General features: G+C 42.9%; 1 protein-coding gene across 28 annotated transcripts in view; it reads right to left on the bottom strand.

The window, feature by feature from the left end:
• FGGY (FGGY carbohydrate kinase domain containing) overlaps positions 1-23,866 on the bottom strand; it is a 378,492-nt gene that overhangs the window by 214,843 nt on the left and 139,783 nt on the right. For all 28 annotated transcript variants that reach the window (XM_014844657.3, XM_070509784.1, XM_070509761.1 and 25 more), the window contains one exon: positions 20,234-20,349. In XM_014844657.3, coding sequence (XP_014700143.1) covers positions 20,234-20,349 — 116 coding nt within the window. The remainder of the gene's footprint in view (positions 1-20,233; positions 20,350-23,866) is intronic.

Raw genomic sequence — 23,866 nt, forward strand, 5'->3', positions numbered from 1 at the left:
GAAAAGCTGGGGTATGAGGCCAGCTTTGCTTGTTTTTTTCAAAATGTTCTTAAGTCCCTTTCCCACAGGGATTTAGAGAAAGGTCTGGAGCTAGACTGACTGGCTTCAACTCCTGGCTTGTGGCTGTGTGGCCTTGGGCAGGCTATTTAACCTCTCTATGCCTCTGTTTCATCATCTGTAAAGCAGAACTAACAGTCTCTTAGCAGACGGTTGAGTGAGCTGTACGCACTATTACAAATGAAGCTTGAGAGCAGCTCCTGGCATACAGAAGGTGCTTGATAACGAGTTTAATTTATTATGGTAATGTGCTTGCTGTTTCCCCAAACCTGATGAGTCACAGTTTTTATTAGTTATGATTAAATGTAGCTACAAATCCACAAAATGGTGGCAGAGAAATAAATTTCTCTGTCCTGTAAAGGAAGTCCAGAGACAGCAAAGCCACGGTCGGCGTGGTAGCACCACAGAAGCCCACTGTTCTGCTGGGCCTGATCCCTGGGGTGTGGCCCTGACTTCCTTACCCAAAAAGCTGCAAGAACTCCACCCAACCTGCCTGATTCAGGCATGCAGACGGGGAAAAAGACAGTCCCCTCTCCTCCTCTTTAAAGGAGATTTCTCAGGAATCCCACAGGACACTTCTGCTTGCATTTCATTGGCCAAAATTTAGATGAACATAGAGGCTGGGAAATGTCGTCCTTAACGAGCCCTGTGTACAGCTAAAAGTCTGAGCTTTATTAATAAAAGGGGTACGCATATGTCGATTGGGGGGCATGTAGCATTCATGTCCTACTAGCTGGTGATGAAGCTGGGAAGTTGATCCCAGTCTTGCCCATTTTATCAAGGCTTTGGAGTTCATAACAAATCAAAAGACATTTGCCGAGCACATTTCCTCAAGATGTATAAATCTGCCTCTGCTTTCACTGTTTGAAAGCACGTCCCCCTCAAGGGAAACGTGGGTCTGATTCACTCTCGATTATTGAAAAACTGATGTTCTAAAAAGGTGCTTGCTAGCCACGACTTTTTGAACCATCTTAATGATCTTAAAAAATGAAACCACTAAGTGTTACTCCTGAAGAGTAGAATCACGTTTTTGCCAATAAAAAGAGAAAACTGAACCCCCAGTTTAATGTTTACATATTCCTCAGAGATGGATAACCTATCTTTTCTATGTCTTTGACTTACAAAACATAAAATCCAAGATTTTTGTCACTATCATGGTGAATTTCATTTTAAAACACATATTATTTACTTCATATTAATTATGCATCATCAATAATTTGAGTGTGTTTTACTGCCAAATCTTTTAAAATAACAGCACGTGATAGTGACTCTTCATGGCAGCATTCCTTCCTGAAGCATTCTTCCAATCACAAGGATATCGACTGAGGCTCACAGAAACGTCAAGTTTGCAAGTGAGCCTCCCTTCCAAATAAGCCTTATGGATCTGAACAAAGGCACTTTCACTTCCTGGCAAGCTTAGCACACTTCTACTCTATCACAGAGATGATCCATACGAAGCTATTCCTTTAGGGCCAATGGAAAGAAAGAAGAGGATGCAGCAGGTGGAGTATACTAGAAAAAAGGGAGGAAGACAGAGGATACAAGGGAGAGAGCAGAAAAAGCACTGGAACTGGCCCTGTTCAGAGAGATGAGTCAGAAAATCAGTAAGCACCATCCCTATGAAAAGGGCACGGACTGAAAGGCCCAGGGATGCAATCTGCTAGTGAAAAGCGTGAGCTTCTGGAGTCACACAGGCCTGGTTTCGCATCCCTGCTCCTCCATCAAACAACTAGGAGACTTTGGGCCAGTTAGGTAACCTCTGTGAGCCTCAATTTCCATATCTGTAAAGGTAGATAACAGTAGCACCTGCACCTCCTAGGTTTGTTAGGAAGTTTACCTGATAATTCATGGAAAATGCTTGACAACAGTCCCTGACACAATACACACTCGAGAAATGATGACCACTATCAGTATACTGTCTCCTGTCCTTATCCTCTTATACTAGACATCCTGTCGTCAAGAACGCTGCATCCTGGGGCGGGCCCTGTGGCCGAGTTCCCACACTCTGCTTCAGTGGCCCGGGGTTCACAGGTTCAGATCCTGGGCACAGACCTACCACCGCTTGTCAAGCCATACTGTGGCAGCGTCCCACATAAAATAAAGGAAGACTGGCACAGATGTTAGCTCAGCGACAATCTTCCTCACCAAAAAGAGGACGATAAGCAACAGTATTAGCTCAGGGACAATCTCTGCCCCCCCCCCGCCCAACACACACACAAGAACGCTGTATCCTTCATCTTCTGTTCTTTAAAAAACCCAAATTTCTGGAAGTGTGGGTTGAGGTGGAGATGCCTACTTGAATTCATCTCCCTAGAACTCTTAATTTCATTGAAGTTGGAATAACAGTGAGGAAATTGCCTTAGACAAGGGTTTCTGTTCTGGCTGTTGACTTAAATTCACTATCTGCTAAAACCGAAAATGAAAATTTTGAACAAGGCCAAAGTTTCATCTAGGACAGGAAGGCAACATTTAGGTTGGCAGAAATTAAATTAAAATGCTACTTACTGAGTTGGCGTAATAGAAATACCTCAAAAAGCAAAGAACAAAAATCAAACTAAAAATAGACAATTTATGACTGAAGACCACAGCAGGAAACAAGCCCGTTTAGGGACTTTGAAGTTATGATCACAAACTCCAGGGAAGGGTATTTTCTTCTCATAGGTCTCTGCACTTCATTTTCAGTAATAACAACACATTAATCAGCTGTTTTCCCCACAGTCTCTTTGCACATCACAGGCAGGGGCCAGGTGTGTCTTGGTCACGCCCTACCTGCAGTATCCAGCACAATGCCCAGCACATGGAATGCTCAATAAATATTTGCTGAAGAAATGAGTGAGGGAGTACTTGAAGGAGTGATTTTCATCAGCATTTTCCTTCGTGTGACGCTGAGGATTTTCCTGGATAACCATCGAACCTGGCCAAAGCAGCTGGGAAGTCACTACACGAAGTAGTAGTATTTTTGGTCATCCAGCAATGTAGGAGATTAATGAAGCTGGCCAGGTTACTGACCTTCCAGTCTGTAACCGCTGGAAGGGATCTGAGAGACCACCGGGTCTCAAAGGACGGCTGGGGACCGCCCGGGAGCCGGGGAAATGCGAGCGCTGGAGCCCGGCTCCAGGTCTTTCAACCAGAAGCTGTAAGTGGGGCCCAGAAATCAGTGTTTGAAGAGGCCTTTGGGGGGTTCTGATACAAGCTGCAGTTTGAGAAAGTGATCTGGTTCAGTGCCCTCAGTTTACAGAGGAGGAAACCGAGGCCCAGAAAGAGAAAATCAGCTGTGTTTCCAGGATGAACTTGAGTAATAATTAGAAAGTTAAAAGGTGCCAAATTGACCACTTCCTGGCTTTGTTTTACCTGACATCATTTCACCTCTCTGAGCTTCCGTTTCCTTACCTGTAAAACGGGAAGCTCTTACTCATGGTGGTTATAATAGTTAAAGGATACTGCACATAAAGGACATGCAACATAGCAGACGTTCAACCAAGTGTGCTTCTCACACTGCCTGCTCCAGCAGGCTTTAGGGCAGAGTGAGGGCCAGGCGCACAGGACCTGAGATCCACTTCTAGTGAAGACAGAGGAAAAGATGTCGGAGAACTCCCCTTCAACTTAATGAGTACGGCAGAGAGCGAGAGCTCGCCCCCCACGCACACTCTCCTCCTTGTGGAGTCTGAGGCATTTCAGCAGGGCACACTTCCCAGCCTCTCTCACAGCTCATTCTGGCCTGGTGACGAGGCTCTGGTCAATGAGACGAGAGTAAGAGTGCTCTGTGTGACTACTTGTTCAGGATCTTGAAGGAAAGGAGCGTATGTTCTCTTCTTTCCTCCCTATGGGAAGAAGAGTCCCTCCTTGAGTCATGCGGACACAGCCTTGTGGGCGGCAGGGCCTCAGCTGGAAAGCCCGTGTCCATTCAGGTGCAGCAGCAGCCCCGGCCCAGGAGACACAGAAGCCTCTCTTGTTTGAGCCACTGTAATTTGAGATTGTACTATCGCAGCAGCTATATCCCACACAATAAAAATCAGGAACTCTAGTCACATAGAAGTTTATGCAGAAATGATCATAAAATTTTATGGTATATACTAGGCTCTTTCTTTTTGTGCCCACAAGTCATTAGAATGTTCCATAAAAGGCAATATTACAATATTCAAACTAAATCTCATAGACTATGCAGGGTTTTCAAGTAAATTAAAACTCTGTTATCAGGTCCTCTAACTATATACCGATGTGCATAGTGTGTTTATGTATACGTGTATATATATATATATATATAAATAATGTATAAATAATATATATAAATACACATATATAAATACACAATTTCATACATATATATGTGTATGTATATATAATTTTCCCTTTGGAAAATTTAGTCAAGATTCCTATATCCAAAAACTTTTTTATGTATACAAACAGGCTCTCTCTTTTAAATAAATGGTCATGTCTGCAGGGGAAAGGACTTGCTCAAATATGAGGACATCTGCCCATGATTCATATAACCGGGCCTGAGGTTGGCATTTGCTACCATGGAAGACTACAGACTCAATTTAGATTTGTGTCTGGCAAGCCCACAGGGGGTTCTAACATCAGGCCGGTTTTTGAAATAATTCCAGGGTGACCTAAGCCATTAAAAGAGGACTCAGCTGGTGATAAAAGGATCTTGGTAAACATGATCATCAACTTGACAAACACATTCGTCTAGAGACATCTAACCCTTGGTCTGTACTTCTATAAAGTGAATTTTCTGAATAGTTTAGTATACCCAGGAGAGTACAGATCTTGTTCACCATCTGGTTATCAGAGAGTCCTTGTTCCGCCTGTACTTGCATAGCTGGGCTGAGGATGGCACGGAGAAATAAATCAATTACATTGGCCACGAAGTAGTTAACAGAGACCTGAACTAGTATTCACAGCATCAAGATATAGGATTCTATAAATCAGATTTTTTCCCCCATCAGTTTATACAAGATACTCTCCGTGAAAGATAGCCAAACACATATTCCCACGGGAACACATGTTTCTTCACATGCACAGAGCTGAGATAAGTGGAGCAGCACAGCCCTTGGAAAGCATCTTCCCAAGTCAGAAATCGATTCAGTTCAATCTCTTACTTAGCCTGTTAGCTTTGCAAATACAATGTCAGAAGTCTCTCCAATGAGCTGAACTGTCAATAGCTTCAGCATCAAGAAAATAGAACCTGTGGGAAGCTGTGCCTCGAGGCTTCCAGGTTGACAGTGAAACTGTCAACAGAATTCTGATGCTAAACTGGTAATTCGCCATCACAAAACTCTATTTTGTTGGTGTTCACGTTTATTAGAAATGCATACCTTCCCTGCCTTCTTGGCTGTCACATCCCCCCAGTTCTGAGGAGGAGAGTAATTGCTGAAGAAAGAGGATGAGCATCAGGAAGAGATGAATAATTGTGAAGGGAAAATGCAGGGGATGGTTAGGAAACGGGACCTGGCTTTGAGCCCCAGTGCTGCCACAAACTAATTCAGAGACTGTCCCTGATTATTTCGCCTTCCTGCGCTTCAGTTGTCTTCCTTGTAAAACAAAGATGTTCTCTATGTTCGTTTCCAAGTACTAACATTCTAAAATTATTTTAAAAAATTAAAGAGTTTTATATTCTAAAGGAAAAAATGACCAAATGGACCATACCATTTCCTTGTTGAAAATCCTTCAACTGTTCTCTAATGCCTAATGCAATGGTTTCTAAACATTTTGATTGTTCAGGCCACTAAAAACATCTTTAGCATGGATTCCCAATATATATATACTTATTACTTACAAATTATATATATACGCTATTGACTTTGTATAATGTGTGTGTCTATCATGAAACATATAAAATAGAATTTAAAAAGAATGAAAGAGAAATGAAGATAAATAGAAATTCTAAATTTCTTTCTGTACTCAATGGGCCATCTTGCTTGACATCACTTGGGACATAAAATCCCAGTTAGAGAACATGAACACAAAGGATAAAGTTTAAGCAACTCATCATGGCTTAGAAAGGCCACTATAATTTGGTCTCTGCCTGCTTCTCTGGCTTCATCTCTCCCTTTCCCCTGCCTCAAACTCAATGTTCCAGCAACTTCTTCCCTGTACACACCATATTACTCAGTTCTGAACCTTTACTGATACTGTTACTTCATCAGCAACACCCTTCACTCAACTAGTCACCTGGAGAACACCTTCCCATCTATGGCAGAGACTATGCGTTGCCTAGCTAGCACCCATTCTCCCTTTCTTTCTTAATAACGTAACTCTAATTATATTGGAGGCTGCAATGTGACCAGTGAAAAACTCACCCTTTCCAGCTTCCCTTACCTGAGCAGATGTGGCGGATAAAGGAGAAGGAGGCGTCAGGGCCTGCAGAACTGGATGAGCGGTGCCACTCTTTCCTACAATTAACAAACCAACAAAGGAACAACCCCTCCTTTCTGCTTGCAACCTGAACACTGAGCACTGCTGGAGAAATCACACAACAGGGCAGATTAATCATAAATTCATGACCACCCTCTGCAAGGTTCTCAGTATCATTCAACAACGCTCCACATTTTTCTAATCAGCTTGCTCCCCCATTCTCTGTACCTCTATTTAAACCTTTTCCACTCCTCTCAAACTTCTGATTCCCCAACTTCTCTCCTGCACTCCCAGATGATCATCTCACCTTCGACTTCACAGACAAAACAGAAGCTACCTGAAGGAAGCTCCCTCAACTTGCCACTTCTGAGCACACACTGCTCCCCTTGTGTGCACCCCTCTTCCTCCTATTACGACAGAGCGGCTATGCCCCCGCTCCTTTCTGGAAGCCATTCCCTCCTGCCCTCCCCGAACCTTGCTGCATTCACTCTCCCTTCTCTCTCCAGTATCGTCAACCTATCACTAACTGCTGGAACCTTCCCAACAGCAATTAGACTTGCTCAAGCTATTCTCTCCCATCTTCAGCCAACCAACCCAACAACAGAAAACTCCATCCACTTTCAACTATTCTCTTTCTTTTCCTCCCAACCAAATTTCTTAAGATTTGTCAAAACTTGCTGGCTCTGTTTTCTCAGCAATTATTCTCAGTCAGGCATCTGATTGTCTTGGCTTGAATCCTGACTACACATCTGACGTATGGCTTGAATCCACACTAGGCAGCTATGTGACCGGCTCATTCTGGGTGATTAACTTCTTTATGCCTCAATTTTCCTCTTCTGTAAAAGGGGGGAAAGGGATAAGGTTACGAGGTATCTCATAAGGCTATTGCGATACGACAATCCACATTAAGCACTTGGCACAGCGTCAGGCATCCAGTAAATGCTTGGTAAATGGTCGTGGAAGCTGTTGTTCCAATTATCATTTATTCCTCAACTCTTATCTTCTGGTCCCACTATTATAATAAGTGGCTTTCACTAAGGTCCCCAGTCACTTTATCGAATGGACAGTTTTCAGTCCTCATCTCATTTCTTCTCTCAGCATCCCTGGCCTTTTTGTATTGCAATTCCTTTCCCCAGATCCATTTTACTCTTCCTCTAGAGTCTCTGAAACACACCTACAGTTTCAAAGGTCATCTACACTGATGACTTCCACATCTCTATTTCCAGCCCTATTTCTCTTCTCAGTACAGACCCAATTGCCTATTCCATGTCTTCATTTGGACATCTCAAAGGCACAAACTCATGAGCTCAGTGCTCTTTGATTTGTTTTAATGCTCCTCTGAAGCATCTGTGTGTGCATTCTCTAACATTTCTATATTCATTCATTCACCGATATATATGGAACACCTACTATGTTCCAGAGTTTCTTCTACAAACTATCCTGTCTTAGAAAATATTTGAGGGGGCTTATAACTTGTAGGCAAAGATAAAACAAGGTAAGTTGGATTAAAGATTAAATAAAGCCAAAGATGGGAACAAAACGAATTGACATGCAACTAAACATATATACAAATGGCTTAAAAATCCTCTACAGATGAGCCTCAAATTTGCTTTAAATCCTCAAGTAGCCAAAGAGGTGAAAAATATCTTGCCAGTTACTCAATATGATGCCCACGACAGACAAGGAAAACGAAAGTAATTATTCAGAAAAACTAGGAGAAACTAGAGATAATTTCAGTACTCAGATCAGACAAGATTTTCCTGCGAGTTGTATTATGGGGTCTCTGTGTGAGGTGATCCTCATCATCAGGTGTTACTCCAGCATTTCTTCTCAGTGTGGCAGGTGGGAGAACATAGGCTCAGTAATTTGCTTGATAGTCATGACACAACTAGTGAATGGCAGGGCCAGGATCCAAGCTTGTGTCTATATGGGTCCAAAACTCATGTTCTTTCCACTACCAGAAAGGGCATTTTAAAGATGAATATCCCCTATCCAGCATCTCGGAGATCTCTACAGGCAATGTCCAAAATACGACGACATACGACATCACAAAAGGTCTGCATCTTAAAGATCCCCTGGCAGCCTCTGTCCTTTCAGTTTAAAAACAAATGCATAGTCCTCGGTAGAAAAGAAAGTGAGAAGGGAGGCAGAACATGAAGTATTAATAAATATCATAAAATCATTACCTGGTCCCTTAAGTAGCCTCTGAGGTGAGGGCACTGGGGAAAAAATGCAGGAGGTTTTTCCCCTCCTAATAGATTGTATATTTCAACAGCTAAAAGGGTATGAAAATTTAACGGAATTTTTAATGTCTTTTGAGGTTTTTATGATGCCACAAAGAGATCATCTTCGTTCTCCTCGCCACAAGAACAGATGGGTGGCAGGGGTAATGGGGCTGTGACTCACCACCTCCTCATGCCCACAGAGGCTGTCTGAGCAGCAGGCAAATGTCTAGGATCAATAGCGTTCACAGCAACACAGTATCTGCCAGCAAACCTTGGAGAAGGCCATTAGTCAACCGGTGACCTGCCAACCTGACCACAGCAACCTTCTGATGGAGATTCTCAGAAAGGTTAGCCCATGCTGGGAAACTGAAAAGGTCGTGGGTATCTTGCTGTCAAAACTCCACAGAACTGGAGTGAAAGGCATGCAGAGGAGCTCGGAAGTCAGAGGGAAGGGCCACCTCGAAGCCCGCGGTCGCCACCCACCAGCTGTGTGACCAAGAGAAGCTAAGCAGAAGAGGCAGCAGCTGTGATGTGCCACCCGCCACAGAGAAGAGCAACTGCTGGAAAGGCTGCCTCCAAGAACACTGAATTAAATGGCCTCTAAATGGACGACAACAATGGCCTGAGCTCAGATGTCCCGCTGGGATCCAGAAGGAAGTCCCAAGTTAATAACTTTCAGAAAGAAGGGGAAAAAGAATCCAAAACTAGCCTGTGAATTTTAATGTGACTAAAACACATGCAGCTTTGCAAGGCGTCACACTGTTGACCCATTCTTCTCCCGGGAGTTCAGAGGAGCCAGGACAGTTCTAACCCTCTGAGAGCCACATCCTCAGGCCTCTATGCTATTTCAGAGAAAGAGAGGAAGACACCTCTGAGATGGCATGCATCTTCTGTGATCTTCCTGAGTCATCTCCTTGCATCAGCGAGGAGGAGGCGCTGTGGTACTGGACATATCTGGATTGGAACCTAGCTCCACAATTCACTACCATTTTGACTTTGGGCAGGTGATTTAATCAGGCTATGCAACCCAAGACTATTCAACTGTCTCTTGCAATCACTGGACCTAACTTCTCTTTTTTATCTGGATCATTCTCCTACAGATGTACTATTTTTTTGTCAGTGGTCTTTATAAATGTGAGGCCTGGAATGGGAGACAGGCCTTGAGATACAATCCAACCATAACTGGGGCTCTTGCTGATCTTGATCTAAACATTTCCTCTATGTTCATGCAGCCCAGCCTCGGGAGGCTCCGCAGCCTTGGGTCAGATGTGAGGGCTCTACACAACATCGACCTCCGGCTCCATTACTTATTGTGTGACTTTGAGAAACTCACTTAAGCTCTCTGTGCCTCAGTTTCCTCCTCAGTAAAATAAGCATTATAGTACCGACCTAGACTGGTTAAGGGGATTAAATAAGTTAATAGTTATAAAGCATCTAGAAGTGAGTGGCACTCAACAATCTTTACTTGGTTCATTGCCCCTTACCAATCAAGTATTCCGTAAGAAATCTAGGTTACTACTGAGTTTACACATACGCCGTTGAGAAACTATTTTTTTCCTTCCTTGTATTTTTTTTATTGAGGTATAACTGACATACAACATTATATTAGTTTCAGGTATACAACATAAAGATTCGATATTTGTATATTGTGAAACGATCACCAGGATAAGTCTTGTTAACATCCGTCACCCCTCACCTCTGGCAATCACCAATCTGTTCTGTGTCTGTGAGCTTGGTTGTCTTTTTTTTAGAGTCTATATGTGAGTGAGATAATACGTGATTTGTCTTTCTCTATCTGACTTATTTCACTCAGCATAACCCCCTCGAGGTCCATCCATTTTCTCGCAAATGGCAAGATTTCATTCTTTTTTATGGTTGAATAATATTCCATTGCACATTTATATACCACATCCTCTATATCCATCCATCCATCGGTGGACACTTGGGTTGTTTCCATGTCTTGGCTGTTGTAAATAATGCTGCAATGAATATAAGGGTGCATCTATCTTTTCAAGTTAGTGTTTTCATTTTCTTCAGATAAATACCCAGAAGTGGGATTGCTGGATCATATGGTAGTTCTATTTTTAATTTTTTGAGGAACCTCCACACTATTTTCCATGGTGGCTGTGCCCATTTACATTTCCAACAACAGTGCACAAGGGTTCTCTTTTCTCCACATCTTCATCAACATTTGTTATTTCTTGTCTTGTTTATAACAGCCATTCTAAAAGCGTGAGGTGACAACTCATTGTGGTTTTGAGTTGCATTTCCCTGATGATTAGTGATGTCAAGCATCTTTTCACATACGTATCGGCCAACTGCATGTCCTCTCTGAAAAATGTCTATTCACATCTTCTGCCAATTCCTTCCTTGTATTTTTTAATGAAAAGACGTGTAAATTTATCCCTGATAAAAATTCACCTTGTTAATTTTAGCCTACCTTTCTAGTCTGCTGATCTTTAAAAAATTTTTTTGGATTATGTTATTCAATGTATTAATAATAGTTCCCTGTTTTGCATCACTTACATGGTTATTCAGCAAGTCTTCGACATGTCCATTTAAGTTGCTGATTGCAAATGTCGACAAGGCAAGTTAAAGTGCAGTGCCCTGTGTCACACCACCAGGGATTCTCAATGAGTTGAGATTATGTCTTTTATCAACAGTCTTTGAGACAGTTTCTCAGCCATTTGGGAATCCAATTTTGAACATACTATTCATTCCAAACTTCTCTAACTATGAGAAAACTGTTAGAAATTTACCAAAAACGTGTAGCGTGTAGGATGCATTTCTTCTATGCCATTTTATTGATCCATCGATCGTACTCTAAAAATTCTAATTAACTCATTTATTTATTACATACTCATTTATTTAATGAGCAGCTATTCTGTCAATAAACATATAAATAAATACAAGAATAAGGTAATTTCAGATAGTGACAAGTTCTAAGAAGAAAATACAACAGAGAAACAGAATACTGCTGGAGTAGGGGCAGGGAGTGTTGGCTCGGAGGGTAAGGGAAGCCTCTTCCCTAAGGACACGTGAGCTGAGATCTGAACAAGCAGAAAGAGAGAGCCATGCGAATATTTTGAGAAGGGCCAATCCAGATAGAGTGCAGAGTTAATGCAAAGGCTACATACATGGAAACGTTTGAGGGACAGAAAGAAGGTCATTGTGCTTGGATGGTAAGTGTGGGCATGGTAAACAATAAAAGAGAGAGAGATTACATACAACTTTGTGGAACATGACAAAAGATTTAGATTTTTTTTTTCCAATTGTAATGGACAGAATTTAGGCAGGAAAGTAACAGGATCTGATTTACATCTAAAAAATAGTAATCTGGCTGCTGTGCAGAAAATGGATTATCAGATGGAAGAACATAATCAAGGAAACCAATTAAGAGGCTGAAACACTAATCAGCATGAGATGAAAGTACTTTGGACTAGGATGGTAACAATGGAGGAGTAGGAACGGCCTAATTCAGGGTTCATTTGGAGCAAAGCAGAAAGGACTTGCTGATGAATTAGACGTAAGGTGTAAGAGAAAGAGAAGCATCAAGAATGACTTCTAGGTTTGGGTCCTGACCAAATGGGAGAATTGTGGTATACCTTTCACTGAGATGGAGAAGACCAAAGAAGCAGCATCTTGGGTGGTTGGGCTGTGTGGGCAAATCAAGAGTTCTGTATTGGATGTCAATCTCCCCCATCCACCTATGCATCCATGAATCATTTATTTAGTGGTGATGCTAGGCAGAGGAGACAGGGTCTTCAAACATGGACAGTCTAGTTGGGGATGCAAAAGCAGACAGACAAGATGTAGGCACCAGGTTCTACTGGAGTTTGGACTATGCACCAACAATCCAGACAGGGGGAGTGTCACTGAGAAAAGAACTTCAAGAACAGGCAACAACTAAGGTTGAATTAGCAGGACTTACTCATAGTGAATCGAGTCTACTTCCTAATGATGTCTTCTTTCGCAACTGTATGCTCGATAATTAAAACAAAGATATCTTGTCTCATTAACATGAAGGACACAGGTCAACAGTTTTAGGAGCCAAACTTTCGGAAAACTGGGAAAATGTATGACCGTTTCTATCTCTGAGCAGGAATTCAATTCTATTCTCAGGGGCTCCAAGATCACACCTGCAACTTACTTCCTTAGTTGTGGATGCCTGGCTTGTCAGGAATATATAAAACTGACTGAGATGGTCAAAACACTCCCTTAGGGTTCATTTTCTCTCAGCCACATTTGGCGTGAAGGAAGCGAGTTCTCTGGGATGATGACTTCAGCCTCCTCTTGCACCCTATTCCCTTTCAACCTTCTCAGCCCTACTCACACTGGCCTTCTTCCACCACACTCCCTCCCCCGACAGCCATTACAAACCCTGTGCCCTCTGCCTGAACAGTGTTCCCACCCCTCTTCACAAGTTAATGGACATCACCCTAGCGCAAGCATCACTTCCTCAAACATATCCCAGTTTCCCTGACATGCTCATATCCCCTCATCATATACTCTGGATGTCCCCTTTACCCATTCTTTGTAGCATTTACCTCAGTGGCAATTTTGCGATTGATTGATTAATGCTCTCTCCACTAAACTGAAAACTCTAGGAAGGCAGAAACCCTGTTGGCTTTGGTTCACTATTATTCTCCAGCATGTAGCACGATGCCTGCTGCTGTTAAGTTAACGGATGAGGGTGACGAAGGAAAATAAAAGCGTGTCCTTTCTTTCTATTCAATCATTACTATCACCTTGTCTTTGCACACCATTAACCAAACCTTCTTAATTTTCCTTCCCTTGAATATAATTATCAAAAGTCCTTTTTGGTTCATGGGACTTGGCATTAGGGGAGCCCAATGCTAGCTCCACTCGTCATTGTGATATTTTATGTCATATTGAATCCTTCTGTGTGGGTTAATTTAACAACTGTGTACTGAGGTCTTACCAGACGTCATACACTTTATATACACCATCACTCCATCATAAGAACCATCCAAGGCACATATTCCTATGCTTGTTTAATAGATAAGAAATCAAGTCTTAGAGAGGTTTAGTGACTTGTCCAAGGTTATATAGCCAGTAAGTGGTGACTCTGGGATTTGATCCCAGGTCTTTTTTATTGAAAGCTCATGACTTCTTGTTCCCCCAAATGTCAACCTGGAATAAAACCTATTTTTTAAAATTTGATGGGAAAAATAAATGTGCATGAAAAGAAATACTCTTCTAAAATCTATTGGGCAAATTCAGAACACTGAGTATTAACACTGAGCATTAATAGCTTAAGAGGATTTTATAACACCCACAACTATGCGTGACACGGCTAGACTCAGGCTCCCAACACTGGTCTTGATACCACATTGCTGCTTGAAATCCCTCCCTTAGGCATGTTTCCACAAGGGGATTTCCTCTTCCCTCCCCTAGGATAGAGTAGCATAAGAGTGAACACTCCTGTCTTCTGCACTCTCACTTATTCCATCACCGGGAAGAGGAATTGCTCAGCTGATTCATGAGACTTGAAAATAACCCCAACATCCACGGGACATGTTAACTAGGAAGAGGAGCCACAGCCTTGAAATGGAGGCAGGGCAGGCTTGGCATGCGTCTCTCTCCTTGAACCGGCTGTGGGCCGGTGGGCTCTGTGAGTTTGTGAATTTAGCAGATCAAACAGCAGACCAAGCCCTGAAGCAAGCCCAGATGAGTCTCTTGTCTCTTTGTCCCAGCTCCTCCGCCTGCCAATGAACTGATTAAGTCAGTGTCATGCAGGTCCTGAGGTCCAGCTAGGTTCTGAGAAGAGAGAGGATCCTCCTCACGCTCGTCAATTCAGTCTCGCCAAAGCCAGTATTGCACTTTGCTTCTGGTGGCTCTGAGAATTGTTCTTGTCTGGGTATACTTTAGAGCAGAACAGCGGTGAGCATTGGCACATCTATGTCCCCGACACATACGTGTCATTAGTCAAGATTCTTTACCTATGATTTTAAGTTTATGGGACAAAAATACCTAAAACACAGCCTCAGTTCACCACAGAGTTATTTTATTCTATGGAAAAGGGATATTCCAAATCTTCCTTAAAGAAGTTAGTTTAAGTTGTTTTGTTTTTTTTCTTTAAAGGGATCTGTAACATCCACTGTCACGGAAAGCCTCTGACAGATCTGCTACAGCAAAGAGGGTGGGTGGCAGCTGTCATTCAGGCTGGGGTGTGTCTCCCACAGGAGTCCCTTCGTAAGTGGCAGATACATAAGTGAAAAAAGGACAGTGAACACTGAATTTATGAAGTGAAATCACTGTCTCTCAGTCACCTAGTAGTTGCACTTAATTCAAAAGAATTTACAGAGAGTCCATTAAATATTAGCTACAATGAAGCCAAAAGGGGACTTATTTATCAAATCCTTCATTCAAACATATATTCACACACTCAACAAATATTTCATTGCTATCTACTGTGTGCCAGATGATGGGGCCCACAGTGTCCGATGCCTAAAATACAGCCTCACAGCGGGAGAGAAAACCAGGGAGAAAGCGCAGCCTCCCTCCCTTGACATACGCTTCATCTTCATTTCTGCCCCTGACTCGACAGTTAGTAACTCGGCCTACTTGGGATTTATGTTTCTTCTTTGTCAGGCTTCCCTGTCCCCAAATAATGAATGATCTATAAGCTAACACGCTGAACCCTTTCATATCACAAAGCTCTTTCTGTGATGCAATCACCCTATAATTCAGCCACGTTGCACATGTGAGTTTCCACAAAGTGGCCTAGCCCAAGAACACAATGAAGCACTCTTAGGCAGTGGAAGGCAGCCGGGACGCACTGAAGGAGAGCCTGGGTGACCGACTGGAACAGGTGGATGCTGCGTGTCTTCCTAAGGGTCCTTTCTCCCTGCTGATCTCTTCCTTCCCATTGGCTATTGATAGATGTTTAGGATTAGATGGGCAACCCAGGAATGAGTCACGCGGAGCTGAAGGTAAAAATTCATTGACACAGATCACTTTATTGGACTATGGGTATGTAATGCCCTACAAAACACAAGGTTTGGGTTTTCTCCATCAATTCTGAACATTAAATCAACTAGAATAGTTTCAGTTGTAAAGAAATGTCTACTGTATTCTTTTGATTCACAAAATTATTTTTTTCCCTTACTTTGTATAATGTTCCCAAACCAAATCATCCAAATACCTCCTTGAAAGAAGGCATTAGGAAATAACATTCTAGCTTTGGGAACTTGCATGTAGTTACTTAAAACGTTGTAAATTTCCTCCCCTGTCCTTGAAATGCACCATATAAATATTGCATTTGATCCTTAACTTACACTTCATAAATAATTTGTTTCAAAAATATCCCTCCATAAGACCATCAGTTGCTGAAGTGTTCAGTTTTCAGTGAAAGCATTTATTTACTGCAAGAGCCCAGGAAGGCTGGTAAAGACTTGGCTAAAAGCTCCACATGGAGCAAATTATGGTAGTCGTATTAATGCTCAAATCCACAATGCTCTGCTCGAATCTGCTAAAATGTTGTACACTATACTACCCACATTTGAAGGGCGAGTCCACTGGAAAGGCCTAACACTTCACAGGAAGGCTTCCCAGATTCATTTTTCATAGTTCCAAGAATTGCTAAAGAATGTCTGTGATGACTTCCAGAGGAGTTTCTGAAAGTCACACTGAGGGTCAACATCCTCTTTAACATCTTCCACTTTGGTTCAGACAGAAAGGGCAAGTTCAAGTCACCAGAAATGAAAGTCAAAGGGAATATCACACAATTAATTTTGATGACTGGGTAAGTTTTAATTCATGTATGGCAATATTCTGGTTAATGATATGTCTCCTTAGGACAGCCATTAAAAATCCATTAACTTAACAGGCAAAATCCAATAAAGTTATTCTGGAAATTTTCTGCTAGATTAACATTATGGACTTTTAATGAATATTTCCCGGAGGCATTGCTCTACTAGCAGAGCTAATATACTACTTAAACATGGGTCTTCGTGGGGGAGCACAAGAACGTTAAAGTAATCAGGAAATCAGAGTTGCAGTTAGACCGAAGTCACTGAAGATACCGCTAAAATCAGTAAATATCATTGCAGCGTTTAAAAACAAAAAGCGCCGACATCCCAGCAGCAGCCATCTCAGTCATTAATTTATCCACTTACTAATCTCCTCGAGGCCCTCCCTCAGCGAAAGCTTCAACCCTAATTTATGGGTTCTGCACGTGTTTAGACAAAGTTGCCTCATTCTCTGAGTCTCATCTGTAAACAGGTAATAGTACCTTTGCCACTGACCTTGAGAACTACATGTGACAAGGTGCGTAAAGAACACAGAAATGCGCTTGAAATCTAGAAAGGAGGAGGAGCATTCATCTGCTGCTGCTTCACGCACATGAGGAACATTAGCTGGAAGTCAGTATAGACAAATGGTTACAGCAGATATGGAATCATGCAAACAAGGGTTTGAATACTGCTTCTACCACTTGCAAACCGTGTAACCATCAGTTAGGCACACTCCCCTTTCTGAACCTTGGTTTCTTCAGCTGTAGGACAGGATAAATCAAAATAAGTCTGTCACACAGTTTTAAAAATCTAAAAAGATACTGGCTGTAATACAGTAATATCACATCTGAGAAACAGACATGATTGAACTACTAGTTTTCATGGCTGCTATTAATTACGTGTTTCACAGGCATGACGATAGAGATACAGAAACATTCGAGACCTGTCTCAGTTCACACAGTTAGTTCTAGAACTGCAACCACCCTAGCTCCCAGTTCAGTGTTGTAGACCCCCCAACTACAGGGTAGGAGCCCCGCTCCTGGCACTCATCCTGGTGGTTCTTCATCAAGGCGAGGAGCTCCCGGGGAGCCTTCAGAACACCAGGCTGGGGACTCAGAACTTAGTGGCCCTGCCTTAGACCTACCAACCAGTGCACTAGCACCGTGGTGCTATGGCTGAATTGTGTCCCCCAAAATTTATACGTTGAAGCCCTCATCCCCAATGTGACTCTACTTGGAGACAGGGTCTACCAGGAGGCACGGTTAAATAAGGCCAAAAAGACGGGGCCCTCATCTGATTGGATTAGTGTCCTTCTAAGAAGGGACTCCAGAGTGCTCTCTCTCACATGCACTGTCTCTCTGCACAGGCACAAAGAGGAGCTCATGTGAGCACACAAGGAGAGGCAGCTGCCAACAAACCAAGAGAACAGGCCTCCGAATTAAACCTTGTTGGCACCATGATCTTGGACTTCCCGGCCTCCTAGAGATGCGAGAAATAAATTTCTGTTGTTGAAGTCACTCAGTCTACTGCATTTTGGAATGGCAGTTGGAGCTGACCAACACACTGGGATAGCTCTTTGCTGCAATTTTCTCTTAACTTTTGCCACTCTGTCGCAGTTCAAACAAATATGCTTATGTCCCACATATTCCATCAGCGGATATTGACCAGAATCTTCTCTGCCAGGATACTCAAGAGTGAAGCAGACATGGCCCCTGTCCTCCAGGAGCTTTCATCACTTTCCTGTTGGCTGTCCATTTCCCCTGCTGGATCTGAAGCGCTGTTCAAAATGCCAGCCTGGTAGGCAGGAGTCCCAACACACCATCCTCTGCACAGTTCCCTCAGCCCCCAGAATAAAACACTGACCCTATTCTCATCACTGTCCTAGCCGCTGGCTCCAATGATCTGATCACCCAGAGTTTTGAAATCAATCACCATGTGACTTAGAGCGTTAATCCTTTTTCTACCCTGAGAAGTTACAGCCGCTCATCAACTGAGATCCCATCACACCCTCGTTCCCGTCCAGGTACGGATGCTTGTTCCAATCTAGCTCAAGGTGGCTTTGGGGGCTAGATATTGGACTGCTGCCTAAACCCGCTAGAGGCCAACCCTACTGCTGTTATCAGCGTCCTCAGTCTCATATATCCCAAGGAGGCAGTCTGCTTTGACAGAAGAGTATGGAGTCAGAGACCCTAGTTCTAATACTGACTCTCATACAGAGTAGTGGACAAGGACCAGAATCTCAGTTTTCCCATCTATAAAATAGGAATAGCCATACAAATAGGCTTGTGAGGGCCAAACAAGATAATGTAGGTAATCAACCACCTACCCAAGGGACTTGGAATGTAGATGACGACTAATGACGGCTGATTTGCTTTCTTCCTCTCTTCCCCTGGTCTCAAGTTCCTCCCACTTTCTCTACCAGCTCAGATCCTGAGATGGTTTCAACTGAGCCACAGAAATTCCAGAAGGGCTCTTTCTGCACGCTACCCTGACACTGTTCTTTTCCCTAGATTTAGCGATTAGTAGTTGAACAGACCATAGACAACCAAGCTATGTTGTCTAGAACATAGATACTACCTGGATCTGTCATGTTTCTATCTTTATATTCTTGAACTTTAATAGAGTGGTCATGAGGACTTCACCAGAGAAAGGCTGCACTGAAATAATCTATTATGGGACTCAGTTTTCAAGGGTGGTCAGAAGTTGTAGCAGATGCTACTAACTGTTAGCAATAGTTAAAGGCAAAACTCTCAACTTACAGCTGGTCACATGGATGGACGAATGGCTGCTCAGCCAATGCCTACATTTCCCAGCCACCCTTGCAGGCTAGCGGGGCCTTATGAACAAGTGCTGGTCAGTGGGAGGTGATCAGAAATGACATGGCTCATTTCCATGTTATGCTCCCTCCAAAAGAGTGCGGATGGATTCCTCTGGTCCTTTTCATTATTCCAACTCACTGGCCGGGGACTGATAAGAACTGCAACAGCTAACATGGACTTGAAGTTGGAGGCCATGTTGTGAGAACGGCAGATCTGCCCTGAGAGTCACTTACCTCTATTCTATTACATAAAAAGGAAATGCCCTTCTATCTTGTTTAATCCACTGTACTGCTTAATTTTATTGTTATAAGACCCTAACATAAGCACTAAGGAATACAAAAGTATTTCTATTTAATTAGGTATAATTTTCTACCTGACGACAGCTTACTAGAATTGTAAGTAGTAACTACAGGAAATAAACATCTTCCTGTGAAATGAACATGCAAACCTTAAACTTTAAAATGTCAGTTATTGTTATACATACCTAGTATCTCAATTCTTCTCACTGGTAAATCAACCCCTACCAGTCATTACACCTTTACTACCCGGTCAGTGCCACAAAAAACTGGAAGTCTGACACCCTACAGCCCTAGTCAGGGACCACAGGCTCATGTTCCAGGTCCTGATTCTTCTAATTCTGATCTCTTCAGTTATTTTTTTCTGTTCACGGCCTTGCCTGGTTCCTTGAACCTAACTCATAAAACGTTTTCCTAGTCGTGCTGGAAATGATCCATACACACCCCTTGATTATGCTGTTCCCAGCTGCTCCAGGCAAATATCTTCCTCCTCCTGTCTAAGATTCTAGACTTCAATGCAGATCTTCACAGCCTGTATCTCCACTCAGTTCCTATAAGCCCCAACACAAGGGCCTACCAGTCATGGCCTATCCATTGTAACTTACTCATTTTTCTCGGAAAAACAGAACTGAATTCCAGTATTTTAATTCATATAAAAACAAAAAAATAATATCCTCATATACACATACACATAATCACTCTCCAGAGTTTTTATTTTTTACCTATTTTGCTGTAATTATCTGCAACAAAGTCTTCTAAACCGATCGTCTTCCAGAAACTGTCATCCCAGCCTTTCTCTGCTGAATATGTCCATTTGCACACGAGGGAGCACAGAGACCTGAGAAAATGGGAGAGAAGTAGAACGAATAATATGAGCTAGGTTTCCTTCATATTTTGCTGAGTACCTGCCCAGATATCTGCAGAAGTCCTGAAGAAGTAGAGTAAACCTAAGTAGGTAATTATCCATCCCTGTTTAGATCAGAAGTCCCCATTTACACCTGTCAGTGATGAAGAGTGCCTTCTTTCACTTTCAAAAGAGTCTCAACCCTTTATTTAGATCCTGATCAAACAGCCTGTGTGGATACAGGTATTTATATCTATATTTATATTTAGAAGACATCTGTGAGATAATTAGAACTTACAACACTGACTAGATATTTAATGATGTTGAATAGTATTATTAAATTTTAGGTACCATAGTGGTAATTGTGGCTGTATTTCAAAAAAGCCTTCTTATCATTTAGAGATACATACTGAAATATTTACGTATAAAATAATATAATATCTGGGATTTGCATGAAAGCAACAAGAAAAGGGGAGGTGAATGGTGTTACGAATGGGGCAGTATTGGCCAGGGGTTGGTGGTTGTGGGCTTAGTGACAGGCGGATGGTGTTCGCTATACTGTTTTAGACATGTTCAACATTCTCTATAGTAAAAAATTAAAAACAAATTGCATGGAGTAGATCTGCCCACTCCAGTCCAAAGCTGCATTTAATAGGAGATTTACACGCTGGAATGTGCATTCTTCTTCAGCTTCATTTCTCATCAATTCACCCTTAGTTTCTATACTCCAGCAACAAAAATTCACCTGCAGTTCTCTGAAAAAAATCATGTTCTTACACATTTCTGTCCCTTTGCCCAACTCCTATTCAGAAAATCCTTCCCCGTTTCTTCACCCTGATAATTCAAACACTCCTGTTAGACCAGGCCGAGCGCTCAGTTCTGGGTGAGTGCTTCTCCTCCCAGCCCCCAGAGCTCAGAGGGCGCCTCCTCTCACGGCCCCGATCCCGCTGTGTGATTAACCGCTTCTTTATGTATCTTCCCAACGGTCCCATTGTCTTCCGATCTGTTCTCCATATTGTGTCCAGAACACACTTTATAAAATCTGATGCTATCAACCCCTGAGTAAAATCCATCAACTGCTCCACACTATCTTCAGGAAAAAGCCCGACCCTTCACAGACCCTTCAGGACATGACCATCCGACCTCCAGTGCCCACCCTTGCTTTCTCCACCCTGCAAAACTGAATTGCTTTAAGTTTCCCACAGGCGGCCTTGATTTCTGACTTCCCTGTGCACTGAACCCTTTGTTTCATTCTGCCTGGAATGTTCTTTCCTGTATCGCATCTAACTCCTAGTTAGCCTTCATGACTCAGCTCACATTCTCGTTTTTCATGAAGCCTCAGTGGAGGGCAGGCTGAGTCCAAAACCTCTTCTCCAAGTTCTAACCAAACATCTCCTTATCTTAACACTTCCCATAGTAACTGTCTGCCGCTCCACTTCCCCATCTCTCCCACTAAACCAGCAACTCCTTCCCAGCAAAACCAGCCCTAGTGGTCTCTGCATCGCCAGTACCCAGTCCACCCTCAGTCATATGTCAAGCCACAATGCATACTGACTGAAGGGAAGCACCAAAGAACGACTATGGTTTGTCCACCTCACCACAGGTAAATGGTAAACCCAGGATGCCCATGCAGCTTTAAAGATAAACCCACCTCAGAGAGCCAACAGTCTAGGTGCATCTCATTCAGTCTTTCACATAGATTCACCCACTCACTCACTCACTCAATATTTAGTATTCAGTTACTATGACTCTGCCACCATGCTAGGCCCTGGGGAATGCAAAGAGGTATGCAAAAGACCTGGTCCTCTGCTTTCATAGAATCTGACGGTTTAATAAGGAGACAAAAATTGATCAAACAATCACATCTAAAATCATATACTAACAAATAGCCAAAAATGTTCTGAAAGAAGTAGAAACAGAAATGAGAACCCTTACCAGGAGACTCTGATCTAATCTGGTGGGAGGAGTGGGGAGAAAGCATCAAGAAAGGCTCCACCGAAGAGCTGACATTTTGTGAGGCCTAAATCACTTTTGAAGGCAAACAAATGTTACTGTTATTAATGGTTTTTTCAGCTGTGGCATAAATAGCAGAATATATTGAGCTAAGCTAAGTGGCATGGGTATACTGAAGGAGTGCTGGTGTCAGTAGAAATGTAATACACACGTGATCAATCCTTCACCTCATTTAAGCAAGATAATTTTGAGGTACAGAGAAGGCAGCCACCTATGTAGCACGTTCTGAAGAGTACACAATAGGCTAACTCCTCCCGGCACAATATCTGAAATCCCACCTTTATGGAAACTCTGATAGATCACTGGAGAGAAATGCTATGAAGCAAAAGATGGTGAAGGATCATTTCTAAGAATCCAATCACACAGGACAACTCTTCAATCCCCAGATGTCCCATTCATCTGCAGGCTTCTGTGCCTCTACTCTGACTGCTCCTTTTGTCTTAATTGATTATTCCTCACTTCACTCATCCTTGTCTACTTGGTGAACTCCAAGTCATCCTCTGGTCCAGACCCAAAGGCCTTTCCTCTGCAAAAGTCTCCCCACTCCCTCGAAGGTAGACTCATGGCTCTCTCCTTTCAGGTAGGATTCTAACCTGGAAACACTGCATTGTGGTCCTTAACAGCTACAGGGAGGGAGGGGAGTTCATGGCCCCGAGTCTTCGGCCCTCCACATAGCCACATCCTCTGCCATGTAATTTGCAGCACCGCAGCCTCTCCTCCCACATCCACACTGTCCACCTCAGTAGGAAGGCAAGGCCCCTTCCTACCTCTAGACTTTGGATTCTGTCATGCGACAGGATTTGGCCAGAAGGACACGGCAGAAGTGACCGTGTGCTGGTTTCCAGTCTGCGCTTCAAGAGGCATTATGTGTTTCTGATTGCTCCCTTGCACCTCTGACATCACCACGAGAAAATCATGCAGGGTCAGCCCCTTGGTCCCAGGAGGAGCGTAGGAGACATGTGGAGCACAGTAATGACCACCAAGCCCAGCACGAATCACACATCCCCAGGCAGTGAAGACCCCAGTGAGTGAGTCCAGCTGAAACTAGAAGACCACCCAGCAGAGCACAGCCTAAATGACCTCCCCATGAACCAAACAAATGATTATTGTGTTAAACTACTGAGCATTGGTTGTGGTTTGTAACAGCGATAGTTAAACAACTCAACACTCTATAGCATAACTAAGTTATTCCAAGTAGGTTTTTCCCCCAATAAGGGCAAGGAGAAGGATGTCGCAGGCCTCACAGCAAGTTAGAATAAGTGGCCAAAGAGGATGCTTGGAGTGAGATGACTGAGCGCAGGAGGCAGCAAGTTTTACAGCTGCAGATGCCTCTGGCAATCCCATCCTCCATGAGGATTATTCAAACACTATTAGGGTCCATTCCATTTGGGTCTCTTTAAATCAACTCTTGGGTAATATGGGTGTGTAAAAGCAGCAGAATTGGTAAAATTTAGAGAGTGCATCCGAGGCCTCACGTTCTCTAGAAATCTCCAGGAAA

Source organism: Equus asinus, chromosome 5 (assembly GCF_041296235.1).
Source record: "Equus asinus isolate D_3611 breed Donkey chromosome 5, EquAss-T2T_v2, whole genome shotgun sequence".
Lineage (NCBI taxonomy): Eukaryota > Metazoa > Chordata > Mammalia > Perissodactyla > Equidae > Equus > Equus asinus.